This window comes from Filicampus tigris, chromosome 20 (genome assembly GCF_054856515.1).
Source record: "Filicampus tigris isolate MCC_2025a chromosome 20, RoL_Ftig_1.0, whole genome shotgun sequence".
NCBI classification, from domain to species: Eukaryota; Metazoa; Chordata; class Actinopteri; order Syngnathiformes; family Syngnathidae; genus Filicampus; species Filicampus tigris.
The window spans coordinates 4,094,936-4,114,141 of NC_141236.1; the positions used below are offsets into that span (position 1 = coordinate 4,094,936).

The 19,206-nt window shown below is 41.4% G+C and overlaps 1 protein-coding gene across 3 annotated transcripts; it reads right to left on the minus strand.

The window, feature by feature from the left end:
- Nucleotides 1-143: 143 nt before the first annotated feature.
- On the minus strand, nucleotides 144-15,178 carry sptlc2b (serine palmitoyltransferase, long chain base subunit 2b). Of its 3 annotated transcripts, none has more exons than XM_086019385.1 (12): nucleotides 14,773-15,093; nucleotides 11,863-12,057; nucleotides 11,590-11,744; nucleotides 10,983-11,131; nucleotides 9,867-9,991; nucleotides 8,493-8,586; nucleotides 8,267-8,372; nucleotides 7,321-7,540; nucleotides 6,974-7,100; nucleotides 4,334-4,469; nucleotides 3,413-3,542; nucleotides 144-2,600 (listed from the first exon to the last, which is right to left on the minus strand). In XM_086019385.1, the coding sequence occupies exons 1-12, from the start codon at nucleotides 14,914-14,916 to the stop codon at nucleotides 2,487-2,489; spliced, it is 1,695 nt and encodes a 564-aa protein (XP_085875511.1). In that variant the 5' UTR covers nucleotides 14,917-15,093; the 3' UTR covers nucleotides 144-2,486. The 3 variants fall into 3 exon arrangements, with proteins under 3 accessions (XP_085875511.1, XP_085875514.1, XP_085875512.1); XM_086019388.1 differs by lacking the exon at nucleotides 14,773-15,093 and adding an exon at nucleotides 12,751-13,075; XM_086019386.1 differs by lacking the exons at nucleotides 144-2,600; nucleotides 3,413-3,542; nucleotides 4,334-4,469 and adding an exon at nucleotides 4,914-5,591 and having other exon boundaries at nucleotides 14,773-15,178.
- Between the last annotated feature and the right edge of the window lie 4,028 nt (nucleotides 15,179-19,206).

Genomic DNA, 19,206 nt, shown 5'->3' on the forward strand with positions numbered 1-19,206 from the left:
TTGGCAACGCGTTATCACCAATCAACATCCGTCCTGTATGGGTTTTGATGTTTCCCTCCTCCAGCTGATTCAAATGATCAGGATCACAACATTAACCAATCGTAGTACAGTGAATTTTCAGACAACACAGCCTATTCCAAAAGTTGATACAAAGAAGTGATTTAATCTGTTTAGAACAGCATGATCAACAAACATCATGGCTTTACAATCTGCTCAGAATGGTTTAAAATTCAAATCAAATATGTAACAGATACGGAAAGTCTCATTAATCTCTATAGGTTAGTTCACATGTGGCGTTGCTGTAGAACGTATATATTGAAGAGGTGTAAGCAGTTTTGACTGAGGGAAACTTGGCTCTTGAGGAACAGACATGTTGCTGTTTGCATATGCATTTTCCTCGATAAACATTGAACATTCTGCAGAGCTCTGCATGCCAACAGGACATTTTTCAGTGGTAACATACAGTCACATTTCACTACTGCGGCAACGAGGAGTCACGCCGACGGTACGTAGAACTCGATGGAAAATGCATCACTTGAGTGGTTATCCATGCCATTTTCGCTGACAAATGCTATTACAATGACTGATATGCGTACAACACAAGAGTTTTCCGGTTGTAGTCGTAAACAAATGGTGCATTGATGTGATACAAAAACAGGTTTAATCCTGTGAGATATCAGCATGATGGATGTGACCAGAATAGTCACGCTGGCTTTACCGGACTCCAGTTCCTATCAATGAATCAATAAAATGGCCCGTATAAAAACACATACACAAAAAGCAGAATGTTTGGGGATGACCCCAATGCATACAGTGTGACGAAACAAAGGCAACTTTTAACAGTGCAGCGAAGGCGGATCGAATTGGAATGCCATTCTAAAAAAACAATCACAGTTACGGGGGAAAAAAACAAAAAAAAAAAAACAACACATCTGACAGATGAAGCATATTTCAGTGACTACATCATCTGTGCATTTACAATGCCTGTCAGTAGTGAGAGCACTGAAGTCAAATTTTCAACAATTTAAAATATGCACACCCATGGGGATACATGTGAAGCTGCCTTCCAGATAATTACATTTCTCAGATAAAAACAGACAGCTGAAAGACGAGACAAATGTTTTCAATAAATAAAAGCTGTATCTCAGATAAGTGCCAGGGCAGTATCGTCATACATACAGTTCGAAATGTACAATTGGACTGTGCCAAAAGGAGCGGATGATGGGACAAGAAAACAGACTCACGTTTTTGAGAGCAGGTGTAAACAGTAAATAAGGCTGCAAAATAGCTCTAGAAAAGAAGCAGTAAAAAATATTCTGTCGTATTTCTTCACGGGATCTCTTCCCCCAGGTCATGGTTTTCTTTTGGAACACTTACTTTACATTTGAAGAGAAAGGTAGAAAATATATATATCTATATGTACTTTGGTCAGGGAAAGACGCTAATATTCTACACTCTGTTGAGGTTCAACTGATTTTTGCGGGTGATAATATGAATATGTATGATAACATTTATGTTAAACTCTGTGATCTCTCCGTTAGAAATGCTACCCGAGCAGCAAGACTGACTGTGAAAAAAATGGTTTACATAACATGACGTTTTCGTCGTAGCAACTGCTACCATCATATTTAAGACTTTTTTTTTTATTTTTTAAGTGTACAAGTAATGTCTAATGGCATAATTTGCAAATCCCAAAGATGAATCATTGTGATTACTATTGCACAAATAACATACACATTCAATGTGCACGGGGGAATAAAACCTCATGTCTTGATGCACAAGATGTCACAAGGTAGCAATACAGACACAGAAATGATGTTGGTCTTCTCCTTTTTGGGAGCAGGCGGACAGATTTGAAAATAATTCAGGACTCTGAAGGTACAATGGATATATACTGTATATATACAGTATATATTCACACCACTGTTCAAGTGTCAGGTTTTTGTGGCATACCTGTATGTAAAAAAGTAAATCAAAACAATTCATTTCAAAACTGTTTTTTTGTTGAAACTATAGCCAAACTGGACCCGACAAACAACTGGACGTCCCTCCAAAACTGATGAAAAGGCGAGAAGAAAATTGGTCAGGGAAGCTGGCAAGACGAAGCGGACGACAACATTAGCGTAGCTGCTGTTTGGTACATGTGACACTGTCACATGTCTGGTCTGGACTAGATCGCAAAATGGAAGTCAAAGCACAAAACCTTCAGACTTTTTTTTTTTTGTACGGGTTTTGAAATGATTTATCTTGGTCTCTCGTTTTTTTTTTTAATAATCACAAAATCTGGCATTTGACCAGGGGTGTACATACTTGTTATCCCCACTGTTTAAGCTCTGGCGAGTCCACTGAGGTTTGCAGTGTGGTGAGAAGAGGTATGCAGAAGTGGTGCATAAGCAAAACGGGAAGAGAGCATTATCAGATTTGTGTATGTGTGCACACATACATATCTACAGGGATGGATTTGGGAGCAGGAACATTTCTGAGGCTCAGTCCCGGAGCTGGCTTTGCTCAGCTGTCCACCTGATGGGAGGAGGAGTCTGTCCACGTCTGGAGTACTTCAGCTGCAGCAGGTCGCCCACTTCATTCATGGCCTCCAATACCTGGCAAAACATCACAGGCAATGTTATCACTCCGACCGCGACTTAGAAACAGTCAGTGAAACAGCGGAACTGACAAAAGCTCGGCGGACAGTCAAGCCACACCGATAAAACGGGGGCAAGCCTCCATGACACTTAAGCGGGAACACGTCCGTGTTGCAAAGGTGAGTAGAAGGCGCGCAAACGCGATGCAAACTCCTGCACTTCTTTCCGCGATGAATGAATCGGAATGGCAGCACTCCGAAGCACCTGGAAACAATTTACCTTCCCCCTGACCTTTTTTCCGATTCCGTGGCTTGAGCAACAGTAAGACCGGCTTTCCAAAGACGGAAAAAGCGGCTCCTCCAAGTGCTCTACAAAGGCTTTTGCGTGCCCTTTAAATGGACTTCTACAAACGGTGCTGACATACACAACAGTAAGATGAATGAAGTGCCTTTGGAGAGACACAGCAGCTCATATAAAAGCCTGACTGTAATACCCTCAGACAGCTTCCAAGTGCTATTAAAATAAAAAGGCAAACTGGGAGTCCTTATTATCCAACAGGCTCACTCAAACGCGCAAACGTCCGTCCACTGTGAAGCAAGCACATTTCCTTGATTAAAAACAACAACACTTAACTGTGTTATTGTAACACTGACAACATAAGGCAGCTAAACTGCTGATAAGAGGGGGAAAAAAAAGCAAAGAATGCTGCTGTTGTTATAACATCGTCGTGGGTGAGCGACTATCGCAGATGGCGTAGACTGCTCGCCAGACAGTGTCTTTTTTTTTTCTTTCTTTTTTTCACATGGTTCAAAAGTGTCACGCAGACTTACTGTGTCGAGCATTTCCCTGGTGTGCGCGGCCGAAATGCAGAAGCGCGCTCGTGATTCGATGATGGGAGTCGCCGGGAAGCCGACGACCACCGTGCCGATGTTCCGCTTTAACATCTCTCGGCCGAACGCCCTGAAGTGCGAAAAAACAGATTACTCAACATGCTCGTGTTTCCATGCGGGTGGCCACTTAACAATGTTATCCAATATCGCAAGCTTACGGCGGGGGCGGAGCCAGAACGTGGCTAATGGGTGGGCCTGGAAAAATCAGGGTGGGCCTGAATATTTCCCTCACTGAACACAATCCTCCTGTCCCGACACATATTCGAATCAAATGACAAACTGAATAATATGAAGTTCGAATATGTTCCCAGCAGGCCCACTAGTTGAAACACAGCATTATGATTAATTTTGCGTCAGTGTAATATAAGTTAAGTAGCAAAATGCACTTGTTTTTAGCCATTTTGTCTTCTGTCGACTGAAAATGACATCACAACTGCTTACAACGACCAATCACAGCTGACCTGTTCTCTGAATCTGAGCCGTGATTGGTCATTGTGAGCAGTTGTGATGTCATTTTCAGTCGACAGAAGACAAAATGGCCGCCCCAGGAGATAGCGACAAACGAGTGGATTAACACTTATTCCACAAACGCAATATTTATCAGAATGCCCCGTTTCAACTAGTGGGCTTGCATAAAACATATTCTTGAAAAAAATATGTTTGCGTTGACTTCCGCTTTAATATTCAATACAATAAAAAAAACACAACAAAACACAAATTACAAAATAATTTCATAATAATTTACAAAAAATGTAAAAGTATAGACTTTTTCATGAATCTCACTGAGTGGGCAGTCTGTCAATCTGGGTGGCTCCGCCCCTGGTTTATGGAGAGATATACTATTAAAGTGGAATGACTGACCCAATTTTGGCGGGCATGTAGAGCATCACGGGTACGACAGGTGAGTCACTGTTGCCATAGATGATGACGCCCATCTCACAAAGTTTCCTGCGGAAGTAGGTTGTGTTCTCTGACAGCTGGCGGAGGCGGTCGGCGCCTGGAGGCGACGGGCAGACATACGCGGTTGTTAGGAGGGATTTCCCCTCAAAAAAAAAAAAAAAAAAATGCGGGCAGAAGCTTGTTTTCCAAAAATGGAACAATTGGAGGTCGTCCTCCTGCGCCCCCCCCCCAACATTCATACTTGAAGTCATCGCAAGCGCAAGCGGATTTTGCTCCGCGGCATTTTGCCTTTGAAGACAGACAGAATTCATTAAGATGGAGGTCAGCGGAGGTGAAGTTAAACAGGCATCAATCGTCTCATGTCTGCCCGATGCACGCTGTGGATTCGTCCGGTGTCCTCGGGCTATGCCCCCCGCCCTCCCCAAGATAGCACCATAGCCTAACAAATGGTACAACCTGCCAGCAGCAACATACTCGTACGTCTCTGACCGAACTGGAAAAACATACATAACACTAACTTCAAAGCAGCATGCCAAACAACCAAGTCTGAAATTATACTTTTACTTTTAAATAAGTAAAAGAATAAAACACACTGAACTCAATGCACAGCTGGTTAAACACTAAAATTCAGACAGTTGTATTTAGCGTTCCATAGTCACATCTCGCGCCTCCCTGCGCCAACCTAACATATGACTGATGTGATTTCATGCAGGAAACTTTCAGCCGTTTGTGTAAAAGAAACGCTCCGGCATTTGGCGTCTGGATCTTCAAAGACTTGAAACAGGTGACGGGGCTGCAAAGTATCATGCTGTCATTGTAATTCTTCCGCAAGGAAAACGAGAGCCAGCTCAGCCAGTCTGGCTATCTTCAGAGCAAATGACGTTGTGAAAGGCCAGGTCAGCTCTCTGCCGGTGAAAAGCGCTCAGGTGTTTATTACCTCTGCCAAGCACGGGGGGCTGGATGATGAGGAAAAATGACAGCCACTTTCCATGACACATTTCATTTTATGATTATAATAATACCTTTGGTGCGGAGCCAAATGAAAGAAATACACTTTCAGTTTTCACCGTGACAGGCCACTTGCACGTGGGACCTGAAATACGATTTTGTGCTTTATTTGTATATGTAGATGTATCCAACTGAGTTTGATCCCTGCAGATCACCAGGCCCTCGGCACCATGCTGCTTTGTACCCAGCATGAAATCAAAGGAGAAAACATCTGAAAACAATAAAGGAAGGCCTAGTTTACTATACTACCACCTCACAAAGTTCCAGCAGATTAACGTGTTATTGCCAAAAAAAAGCAGGGAACTACCCGCTCGACACATTGCAGAAACTTGAACCTGTCTTTAATTAAATAAAATTGCTTTTATTTGATTTTATCCACCGACTGCACCGGGTGATTTCACTACATTTTAAGACTGAATGTGAAAATAAAAACAATAACGACCCATTTCTCAACCAAATTTACGAGTAAACAACATAGTATGAAAATATGAACGACAAACATGGTCTCATCTGACATTTCCATCCTGATACAGGCCACCATAGTGATGACTGTGATTCGACGCAGGACACATGCTGGGTTATACTGACATCTAGTGGTCAAATACAACATCACAGTCACATGAAAAGTACCACATACAGCGTTTTTCTTGGCTCAAATTGAGGCAGAGGTGGTACCATCCTGACTGTGCGCCATGACGTGCATGTATTCTGTAAATTCAATTTATTCGCTTTCTTTTACAGGGAACATACTTAAACGTTCCGATATGAACGACTATTATCACGTTAAAGCATTCATTTATGAACACTAGCGCCACCATTTTTAAAGTGTTGCTGCAAAGAGCCACATTTTACATATGGCTGCACGTAAAATATACTAGCATATGAGCTCAAAAGTTATGCTAGCTTTGCTGTGTATTTGTGATGGTGTTCCTTTTTTTTCGGGGGTCCGATTACATTCAACAAAAACTGTGTTAAAACGTCCTGTGTTGAACTTCATATTTTTATCATGCTGGTTATGAAAGTGAACTTGGTAGGCAACACTCTTCAACGTTTTTCCCCTTGATCTCCTTTAGGTCAAAGTGCACGCGTGTGATGCACATAGCTCGCTCGCTACCTCGCTTGCCGAATGTCATCTGTTCAATCGCCGGACAAGCCCTATCATACTCGCAACAGCGTGCCCATATTTGGAAGTGGCTCTGGTTGGAGGCGGGCACGCAATTAGCTGGAGGCGGCCGCCTCTCAATTTTGAATGTAGGGAAAAACCCTGACATACATACAGTACTTGGTTCACACTTAGCGTGTGCTGAACCAATATCACACACAAAGTTCACTTTTTTAAACTAATTATTGAAATAAATCCGCTCGATATTCCATTCTTGCTTGGCACCTACCATTATCCATTATGTTGTTTGTGGTTCAATAAAAAAATTATACAGCAAGTATATGTGGCGGGGTTTCTGCAGTCTATGAAGGGCGTATTCCATTCAAATCATGTTGGTATGCAAATGCAGATATTACATGCCATTGTTATTTGAGCTCCAACTTGTCGGGCGCATTCAAGCACAGAATCGCGTGAAGCTGTTTAGAACCTACCGAGCGTGGTGCCATCCTCTCCCATGATGATTTTCATCGAGGTGATGATTTGCTGGGCCACGGGTGGAGGCATGGAGGTGGCGTACAGGGCGCTGTGAGAGTGCTGTCGCAGGTAATCGATCAGCTCCTAACAGAGGAATGATTGACATTTAAAGAACAGACGCACCTTATGTGGAATAAACAAAACTGTTTTTCGTGGCAAGCTACTGTAAACCAAAGGTTAGTCAGGCTAATCAACTTCATAAATGAATCACTCCATTTTTTTCCCCGTAAAATTCGACACACGCACATATTTTCATTGGTCTTTTTAGAGCCTGGGTACCGTTTTAGTTTTCACCGCTGCTAACCTTTTTGCCTCCGATGTAACCCCCGGCGCCGCCAAAGCTTTTCGTGAACGTTCCCATCATGACGTCCACATCTGTGGGATTGAGGCCGAAGTAGTCCACCACTCCTTTGCCATTAGGCCCCAAGGCCCCAATACTGTGGGCCTCATCCAGGTACACGTATGCCTTGTAGCGCTTCTTCAGCGCGATGACCTCTGGCAGACGCACAATGGAACCCTCCATACTTTCAGACAAGAAGATAAAGTACAGATTATGAAAAAAAAAAAAAAAAATTAAAAACAGCAACAAACAGAAAAGTTCCACAAAGTATTTTACCATGAATTGGAGCTTGTGTATGTGATTTTATCATCCTACTCCCATTCCAAATAAAGGCATCTCCACTTGGGAGAATTTACAGTCCATCTTACTTTTTCATATTAATTTGGATTAATGTGCAGACCACAACTTTTACTTTGGTAACCTTTCCATAAGCACTGTCTACATTTCTATTTTTTATTTTTGAGTGTTTCCCTTGGAAAGCCCAGTGCAAATCAGACTCCATTAACATTGCATTAGTAAAGGGACATTGATTAAATTGTAGTGGTTGTTTGGAAAGGCTATTGATCCCTCTTGACTGATTACCTTTACAGAAAATGCACTTCAAGGACAGTGGGAACAATTCCAAACTGCTGTACATGTCATACTTTGACAAAAAGAAACGTGGCATCGGTAAGCCAGCTGTAATAGGCTCCACCTTACACACAACCCTAATGAGGACAAGCAGAATAGAAAATGGATGCATGGCAGTTTTACGGTACATACTGCATCAAGTATACCGAGGCATGTCAAAGATGCCTGGTGCGAGATGTTGTGGTTTGAACTACCATGTAGCTCTAGCTCCATTTGATTCGTATCGAAGTCGCTAATTACTCACACAAAGTGCGTTTGTGCCATATATTATCATCCTTACCTGTAAATGCCCTCCACCAAAATGAGAATTTTTCTCCAGGGCCGATGTGTCCTTGGCTGTCCATGTACGATGGCGTCTCGCAGGAGTTTCTCAAGGCTTTGCATGTCTGCGGCAACGGCAAGAGCGTTGGCCGGTGTTAAGAAAGCCTCGAGCAAATGCTGTGATCACTTGCTATGAGTGGTCCCTCCGTCAACATTTACGGGAAAGGTTACGACCGGTCACCTACTGTTGTGTTTGAAGACACGAATTGTTGAGCCGGAAAGACGGGCACCCAGCACTAGTGATGCGTGATTCAGCTCGTCACTTAAGATGAGACATCCCTAGAACAAGACATTGGAACAATGTTCAAATTGAGTTCAGAGAAGTCACAAGAGGGATTTATAACAAAAAAAAACAACAACAAAAAACTAATCCAGTTTAATCAGGCACATTAACTGTGTATCACTGTATTGCTACATCACCCTGACAATCCTTGAGTTGCAAATTTGAGAGAATGCTTGTAAGCTGTTACACATCAAGTGCGTCAAATGCATTACGTTGTTGATTCATGTCGCTTTTTGATTCACGTTTGTTTTAACACTTGTGTTATATTTCATTTGTCTGTGAGTAGATGTCGCACGTGCCATAACATGCGTCAGTCCCCAAAGTCGATCCACATTTCGAATTTGCGTTTGAAGCTGAAAAAGTTTCGGAAACCCTGATTTGCATTTCCTTTGCATAAGATACAAGCAGACACAGTTGCGTCAACAACGTGAATGTCAAAAACTGTCACGAACATTACACACTAGCCAAACGAGACTTATTTAACAGCCTTGACAAGTTTAAACTGAACGACACGCCCTGGAGCACAACAGAAAGGCTTCAGATAAAAGATGGGAAAATAAGACTCATGCATCGCTACTAAATTTACACTGTTATGGCCTAATAAACACATCATGCAAAGTACTCAGGTAACAACATTTGCAAGGACAAATGTAAGCATTGTGATATGACTGATATGAACTGAAACAACTCTGAAATATACAGTACCTAATCAAAGCAGAATGCAATACTCTCATTTGTTCATTATTACTACTCTGGGTCACATTGGCTAATAAATAAATAAATAAATCCAGTACACAATGCAAAATAGTGCTATAAAAAAAAGGGAGGGCATAAAAATATGCAGCAACATGATTACACTCGGTCAAGAATGTATGAGGCTTCTTGCCAAGGGCTGTGGCACTTCCACAACCGACTGTTCACACGCGCTGCGTGCTGTATTTTCTACTTCCTGTTCAAACACTGGGTACCACAGTCTGTAAAAAGTCATATGATTGGATTGGGTTTAGATCAACACTTGGCAGGGATTTATCAAACAAAAGCAGCCGAACTCTGAATATTTTGGAAATAACCGGAAATGAGGGATCCTTGGAACCGTCTGACATGTTCAATGTTGGCATTTGTTTCCACTTAAAACCAGTAACTGGAAGCCACGTCAGTTCCGTAAAAGCAAATTTGTCATCCTGAGATTACAATACGGGCGACAATGTGGTTCAGTCAGAAGAAATATCATGGCTGAGGGAGAACAAAAGAATAGGAAGAGAGTGGAATTCCATACCTTCCCGGTAAGAGCAGGAATGTTCATGGAATTAGTGGCGAAGCCCATACCGAACGCCATAGCCGATTCAACACCAAGGAACCTGGCAATCAAGTGCTCCAGCTCTTCATGGATGTCAAGGTTCCCTAGAAAAAGACAACACGTTTACATGGTAGAAGTAATCTCTAATAAACAATAAACCCGTTTCAAGCAAGTCAAAATGTGATTAGTTTAGCTTCTCAAATGTGACAGTTTGCTCAAAATGCTATGATGGCTCATTTGGATTATTCTTTGACTTTATTATTGGAGAGCAGTTGATTAAAATTTGTTTGAACTTATAATTGGGGCATTTTCACTTTTGAACACTTTGCATTTAAAGGGGAATTCAACCCCAAAATGTTCTTATATGTTTTACGTGCCCCACTAGCCTAAACATGGCATTCTGGTTAATATTGCGTTTGTGGAATATGGGTTAAGCAGCAAAATCCACTTGTTTTTAGCCATCTCACAGGAAATCCATTTTGTCACTTGCTGTCGACTGAAAATGACAAATCAGACATTTTCTGAAGCTGAGCCATGATTGGTTGTTACCTCAGCAACTGTAATGTCATTTTGACAGCAAGTGGCAAAATGGCCGCCCTCCGAGATGGACAAAAACGAGTGGATTTTACTGCTTAACTCATATTCCACAATCGCAATACTAATCAGAATGCTGTGTTTAGCCTAGCGGGGCTGCATAGAATATATTACTGTAAAGAAACCTTTTGGTTGACTTTCTCTTTAAGTATCACAGTGCACAAAATTAAAATTTAAAATGTCGTTTTTTTTCTTTAGGGTAAACGTGCATACAGTTTGCCAATACAGTATTTGAACCAACCACATTTAGATTAAAATAATGTAGAACATCACATTTCCAACTATTGCTTTATGTATCAACAACAACAACAAATAACATTCCGTCTTAATAACTGGAATAGAGACATTGGTATATCTTCATTGTTTAGGTAAGCTAAACATAACAATAAAGTAATGCAGCATTTTATCTCCTGTTTTCATCACTCACTTGTTGACAAAAAAATAAATAAAAATAAAGGATGTACAACACGGAGACTGTTCCTTGTCTGGTAGTTGTCTCACCTAATTCACAGCGAGTGCTGCCCACTCCCACGCCATACTTGTGTGTGACCTCGACAGCAGCATCAGCACAAGCCCCAGTGTTCTCGGCAAAGCCGAGGTAATTGTACGAGCCCATGTTGATGACGTCCTTCACCACTTTGCCCGTGTGCCTGAAGTAGAGCCAGACAATGAGACTCGGGGACAGAGGACAACGACCCAGGGTCAGGGTAGAATAATTAACTTGAACACGTGGGCTGCGGTAGCTGTGCAAACATTTCCTGTTCAGTGTTGTTGTTTAAATGCCCCAGTCATCCAGCAGCGGGATATTACACAATAGTTTATCTCAAGGAAATCCAGCTTCAGCACAAGGAGGCATATTTTACACATTCCGATCTTGATAAGTACAGTGGAGAGAGAAAGTCAACACACCCTTTTGAAACATCAGATTGTTCTGATATGGATTCATTTCAAAACTTTCTCAAGAATTAAGGTCGTTTTCTCAAAGTCAAGGATCTTGTTGGCCCAAAAGCAGGAAGAGTAATATCACCCATCATCATGACAAGAACGCCAAGCATACACATCCAAATCAACGATGGCTTTAACAGAACGACGTGAAAGTGAAACTTACTCGAAGGTCCAATTGTAATCGGGCGAAACTCGCTCCACCAGGTCCATCTTTGCCCCAGGAACACTACAGATGGGTCGGTTCCAGTTGTCTCGGATCCTCATGTACAAGTTCCTGGTGTAAAAGTTCTCAAAGTCTTGATAGAGAGGGACAAAGTCCTACCAAGGAAAAGAGGACATGCAATGGAAACAAAACATAAGAGTGGAATCAAAGCAAAATCGGTGACGGTTAAGCACGAGTGCATTTGGTCCACATTCTTGATATTTGTTTATAAACCTTTTGCTCTTCTCGCTCTCGGGCCATGGTGCATTTCCCGATGTTCCAGTGGCGGAGAAAGTCCCGGAGGTAGCCAAAGATGGTGAGGATCCCGTAGCCCACGTAGGTAAGCACAGCCACCAGTAGAGGAGTCTGCTCGAACGATTCCACAAAGGGCCTCTTGTACAGGCTCGAGTTGTGTGTGCCATGTTGGTTCTGGGGGGGACAAAACAAGCATTATCATTACGACAACGTCCGGTTTTTGAGGCGCAATTTTGAAATGTGGTCGGGAAGAGTGGCTGTCGCGCAATCGTGGGTTAGTGCTCAAATTTTGAAATGCTCGTGCCTACTTGTGGTTCCCCCTACACCTTGCATGTAGGCCTAACTGGATAACTGGAGCCCGATATATAAACAGAAATGAATTGTCTTAAAAGTGGAAGTCAACCCACACATATATTTTTCAAGAATATGTTCTATGCAGGTCCACTAGTTGAAACAAGGCATTCTGATAAATGTTGCGTTTGTGGAATAAGAGTTAATCCACCCGTTTTTAGCCATCTCGGGGGGCGGCCATTTTGTTACTTCTGTCAACTGAAAATGACATCACAGTGTCTCAGGGCTCAGATCAAGGCTCAGCTTCAGAAAACAGGTGATTGGTCGTTACCTGAGCCCTGAGACACTGTGATGTCAGTTTTTTAGTCGACAGAAGTGACAAAATGGCCGCCCCCTGAGATGGCTAAAAGCGGGGGGGATTTTGCTGCTTAACTCATATTCTACAAACGTAATATTAAGCAGAATGCCTTGTGGGCCTGCACAGAACATATTCTGGAAAAAAAATATGTTTGGGTTGACTTCCACTTTAAACGACAACAAGAAAACTACATCCTTTTAAGTGGAGCAGAACTCAACATGATTGAAGCAGTAGAGTCGAGCAGCTTAGCAGCAGCACCTCATGTGATCAGTCATGCCTCTCTCCTAGAAACACCTCAGAGGACTGCAGAGCGTGAGCATTTAAAACCAGTCGGACGCGACCTTCCCTTTATGGAGGATGCAGGAAAATGTTAAAGAGGCCGGTGCATACTGATGCCCACCAGAATCCAAACATCTGCACTCACTTGGACAAATAAAATGTAATGCGGTACATAGAAGTCAACAGACACAAGCCACACCACTATTTAACAACCGAACTAAAGGTCTTGTCTTTTTCTTTTGCATGTGTGTGATACATTTGCTGTTGAGAAACAAGAACAGAGATCGATTTTGATGCCAGATTTCACAGCTAAATGCAAAAATACATTCATACCAAGATACAGATACTCATTTCATCACACATCGAATAATCTGGTTGCAGGATGCTATGCTGTGTGAAAGTTGTGGCACTATCCCGCTTTGGTAGGTTCTGTATAACACTCCCAGGTGTATAAATAGCAAATCAACTGTTATACAGCCTTGATGTGCCAATTGTGGACAGAAAAACAGCTCACTATGCAGGGCTTCAAACTACAACCTCGAGAATACTATAATATACAGTTTGATAATATTGTTAAATTACTAACTCTCTGACAGTGTCTCTCAAAACTGTACTAATTATTGTTGTGGATAGTACGAAAAATACATCGAAATCGAAAGGCACCTAATGTGGTCCATGAGTGTAAATCATAAATCTGCAGATTACATATGCACCACCAGAGCTTTAGTATGGAATGCAGGAATCTAAAAATAAAGACCAATAGGACACTAAAACAAATGAATACAAAAAGGCACACATGCAAGGCCAACCTCCACTACTAAACTATGTTTTCAATTCCATGGTGGAAGCGACCACACCCTTGACAGCGCAGAGACATTCCTCCCCGTTTAAGTGTCATGTGGAAGCAGGCTGGCTCTGCTCTCCCTGGAGACACCAACTCCAACACAACAGGCCCTGGTCGTCGTCTTCTCATTAGCCAAGGTAAACAGAGACTGGTCTGACTTCACAAAGACACTTGCAGGACAGAAAAAAAGAAAAGACAGCTGAGTGTAAAATTACAAAGAGCTACACAACACTGGACCTTCAGGTGGCATGGGCCATTGTTACAAAACAATTAACAAGAACAACAAATTGTTCTCAGAAATACTTAATTTCCCTCACAGGATGAGTATCTTGTACTTATCTATCTATCTATCAAACTGCTCACAATTGAAAATGTTGATTACAGCTTTTTGAAAGAATTGGGCAGCTGTGTTGCATGGACAGAACATGACACAACACCAAATTAATTTTGAGTAAATCAATACCTAACCACCACCCCATCCAGAGAAGTTAATATTGAACAGCCAAACTTCTTATTCCATACACAACCTACGTTTACATCAGTAATATGATGACATAAGAATGGGATTCAAACTATTTCCAGTCATTAGGAATGCTAGACAGACGGTTAAAAAAGCTAGATTGTTAAAAATGGGTGACAGAAATGATAATATAGGATTATATAGTTTACATAAGTGAAGAATACATCCAAGACAAGTCTGTGCAAATACAGCATCATCAATTACACTACGTCACATATGCCAATGTTTTGTTAAAAACACAAAATACATAACATTACGATCAATGTATGTTTGTTTTTTTTATTTGCGAATTCATCAAAGTATTTGAAGGCTCTCTCTGCCTGTGTTGACATGCTCAATATCGTGGGCTATCTTGAAAATAGTAAAATTAAGGTCTGACATGTTGACATCTTGGGTTTGATTCATAAATGAACTGTTATCTATTTATAAACGCCACTCTGTAATGGCTCATCTAATCAAACCGCAAACTAACAAACAAACCCAGCTAGTTATAATTTTAGAATATGCTTTAAAAATGTAAATACAATATGCAAATTTTCGAAATAGTTCGTGGCCGTCCTCCACAGAACGGTTGACGGCCGGGCGGGAGGGCCTCACCTTCTCCCCGGGGCGACGATACTTCTGCGGCTGTTGAAACAGGCAGTGGTTCTTCACGAAGCCATTTTTGCTCGCTTTTTGACCACTCGAAGTCCGACGACAAGCGTCTCCGTTGAGTAGCTTGTTGGCGGAGCTTTCCGTCATCTCTGTCGGCTCACCGCGGAGGATCGTATCACAAATGGAAGTAGCCCAACTTGGGTGCGGATAATCGGGAAGTCATGTATGAACTCGGAGAAACGTTCGCTTCTACGCCCACTGCGCTGCGTCTGCACTAGCACGCCGGAAGTACACGCCCCTGGCGTGCGAATGTTGGCTCATTCGCCAATGCGCTTGGTCGCCTACAAGGATCGTGTATTACAAACAGAAGCTCACCAAATACAATAATATGCAATCGTTTTAGTAGGCTGTCACCAAATTTAAGGGAAACTTTGTGAAATAGATATCATTGGTACATTTTAAATAACAATAACTCAATATTTGACTTTTTTTTTTAATGGCGGCACTCCAAGGAAAAGAGCCATCTTACCTTATTTTATGTCCTGGTAAAGCGCTTCTTATGGAAACAACCCACAATAACCTTTGATCAGGCGTAAACCCAATCCTGTTGATGGCGTCATTCCTCACCTGAGCAGGACAGTTCTTTCATACAAGGTCAAGGCTATCCCCAGAGTGAGTAATCAGAAGTTGCCAAGAATGTTATATTGTGATGATACAGTCAATCAGTACAGTATATGATGTCGACAAGGAGAGCACTGGCTAACTGTGCTGAGATACACCGTCACAAAGCTAAAATACATAGAATAAATATATAAATAAATAAATGAATAAATCACGGAGTACTGTAGTGCTGGTCAGACCTGGCCCATGCTGCCTTATGAAACCCTAAGCAAAGTTTGATTTGAAGGTCGGCTATTTGTGTTAATAATACCGATTTCACTGGTCAACAGCAAATTTGAGGGATGGCCTGATGTGGAACTAAAATCTGTTTCTGACGGTCAGAAAAAAATAGTGTAAAAGTGTCTATGAGTGCGTATGATGGTGATGATGAAAACCTATTTGCAACCAAAATTATTTGAAAACATGCAGAAGATTTAGTTGAAAATCTAAATAAAAGATTACATTAAATTAAATTAAAGATCACAAATAGATACATATACATGTATATATATGTGTATATATATATATAGAGAGAGAGAGAGAGAGAGAGAGAGAGAGAGAGAGAGAGAGAGAGAGAGAGAGAGAGAGAGAGAGAGAGAGAGAGAGAGAGAGAGAGAGAGAGAGAGAGAGAGAGAGAGAGAGAGAGAGAGAGAGAGAGAGAGAGATTTGCAATTGTGTTTTCATATGGAAAATAATAGCAGTCCAAACCTAAAGTTACTTATCCCTGCTCCTAGATGGCACTATTGGGCTACCGGAAAAAAAGTATCTTCATTTTACCTGCAGTGTTTCTAAGGTTGGAAGCATTGATGTGCAGCCCAGTGTTTTCAAAATGTGACATCCATGATTAAGGCACCTATGATAACATCAGATGATTTAATTCTTTAATCAATTTCCAAGCTTTTACTTTTTGTTTCTACTGAAGGTTACAACCTTGAGTAGAGAATAATGAAACATCAGCCCTTAAAGCTCTTGCCAATACACAGAGAAGCACTTAAGCTCCTGTCCATTCTAAACTAGATCATGGCGATAAGAAAGCAGATTTAATAGGATCACCGCTAGGGTTAGATGGAAAGTGGATCAGCGTTCATTGACACAGCCAGTGCACTTTTATAGTATAAATTGAAGAGGAAGCCATACAGTATAACTACGGTATACAGAACATGCAGACTTCGTCTTGATGAATGACCTTGAAATTTAACTATAAACAGTGATTGTTTCTTTTGGCATTACAAACCGTTAAGGACATGACTTTCTGAACTCCAAAAAAGGATGATAAGGCAGATGCAATTACCTATGTAATCTTATACTTTGATTTCTCTCATGTTACAAACATCTGCTTGATGTGTATATGACTAGATTACTAAAAGGACGCATATATCTTAACAAAATATAATAGATATCAGCGTTCACAATAAACTGCCTTGTTGCGCGAGAAACAAATGGAGCTAAAATGGACCACTTTGTACATTTCCATCATCCGCATTCAATATGATTTTACCCCAATAGCACCCAAATATATTGTCCCTCATATGCATTTTAAAGGGAAGTCAAGCCTCAAACTATACAAGAAAATGTTTTATGCATCTTAAGTAGCCTAAACGGCATTCTGATTAATATTACGTTTGCGTAATATGAGATAAGCAGCAAAATCCACCTGTTTTTAGCCATCTTTGTTGAGGGGGTTTGGGGGTGGGCGGCCATTTTGCCACTTTCTGTCAACTGAAAATGACATCACACATTTTCTGAAGCTGAGCCATGATTGGTTGTTACCTTAGCAACTGTGATGTCATTTTCAGTCGACAGAAAGTGGCAAAATGACCGCTCCCAGAGATGGCTAAAACGGGTGGATTTTACTGCTTAACTCATATTCCACAAACGTAATAATACACATTTGTAATGTGAATTCAATTCAGACCATTACTGTATTTAGAGTGAGTTCTTTTCCAAAATATCCACACTCACTATCTACAGACATGGCACAGTGAATGCCAAAAAACTATATCTACTTCATATTTCTTGCATTTTGATAAGACATTGACAATAGATGAGTAACTAGTAGCCATGGGGATGTATTGTGTGTACCAACAAGAGCATTAAATGTATGTTTGGAAATAAGTGATTTTCCATACTTGTGTTGCATTTAAATGTAGTTTAGTGCCTTTGTCTTTACAGTATGTAACCAAAAGAATAAGGACAAACATTTATGAGCTCAGAAATGAATTAATCATGGACAACAACATAGTCGCACGATTGAGGCTTTGCCAAATCCTTGTAAATGTCATTTCCTGAAGTCCCCAAGTTTAAAATCACATGAGCGTAGATGTCCGCAACACAGTGTTACGCTCTACTTTCACTTCTGCATTACAGTTAGTTAGCTTTCCTGCACAATCAAATGCAGAGCAATCTCTCCAACACGACCAACCTCATGCTGAAGTCAAAGCTCTGTCCTGGAATAAAGATGACTTCCTGTTGCAAATCCCAGAGTGGTTGCCGCGCACTCCTACTACAGTTGGTTATGCCGTTCTCCCACTCGACTTCATTCTGACTGACACAACCATTAGAAATGGTTACGCCTGTCTAGGTCTTCCGTCCATAATAGATTATCCAGCAAGAGAGACACTGAGAGGCGGGCGGGTCACACTGAGTGACAGACAGACCATTTTCCAGAGTGTAGTCGACTCTGTCTGACTCTTGACTGCTGGAATAATGATGAGTGAAGCCCTGGCCTGAATGCGCGTAGACGAGGAACTAATGATGAAGAAGGCATGGAGGGAGCTGAGGTTCCTGTGTTGCATGTCAGTGTGATGGATGTCAGCAACACACTGCCGATGTAACCACACAAGAAATTGCAGACATCTGCACACAGAATTACAGTAATCACAGATTTCTTAAGATGACACAACGAGAGCCTGCAGACTGATTTCGAAATTTGTAAATACATGCTTTACATTGGACAGCTAAGATGACAAGTCCTCAATTGCTTATGGTACAGCTCCATGAATTCTACCCAACAGCAGGTCCTGTGTCATTTTTTGTCATCTTAAAAACACAACTGCTTATGGTAATAACTTTTAATTGAAACAAAAACCTTTTATCATGTACATTGATATTTTAAAATGAAAACTGCGCATTACCATGACCCTAGAGTTACAAAAAATACATATACTATCAAATAATTAAGAATTAGAGTAAAACTAAAAGGTTTACTTTACGTTTATACTGAAGGGGAAGCCAACTCAATATTTTTCTTTAGAGGAAACTTGTCTATGCAGCCCAACTAGTCTAAACACAGGATTCTGATTAATATTGTGTTTGTGGAATAGCAGTAAAATCCACCCGTCTTTGTCCAGTTCAGGGGGCGGCCATTTTGCCACTTGCTGTCAACTGAGAATGACATCCTAGTTGCTCAGGTGACAACCAATCATGGCTCAGCTTCAGAAAACAGGTGAGCGTGATTGGTCGTTACCTGAGTCCTGAGCAACTGTGATGTCATTTTCAGTCGACAGCATATGATAAAATGGCCACACCCTGGGATGCCTAACAACGGGTGGATTTTGATGCTTAACTCATATTCCACAAATGTGTATTGTGTGTACAAAAAAGTATTAATCAGAATGCCAGGTTTAGACTAGTGACTGAGTGTGTAGAACGTCCATCCATCTATTATCTATACCGCTTATCCTCACAAGGGTCGCGGGCGTGCTAGAGCCTATCCCACCAGTCTTAGGGCAGTGGGCGGGGGACACCCTGAATTGGTTGCCAACCAATAGCAGGGCA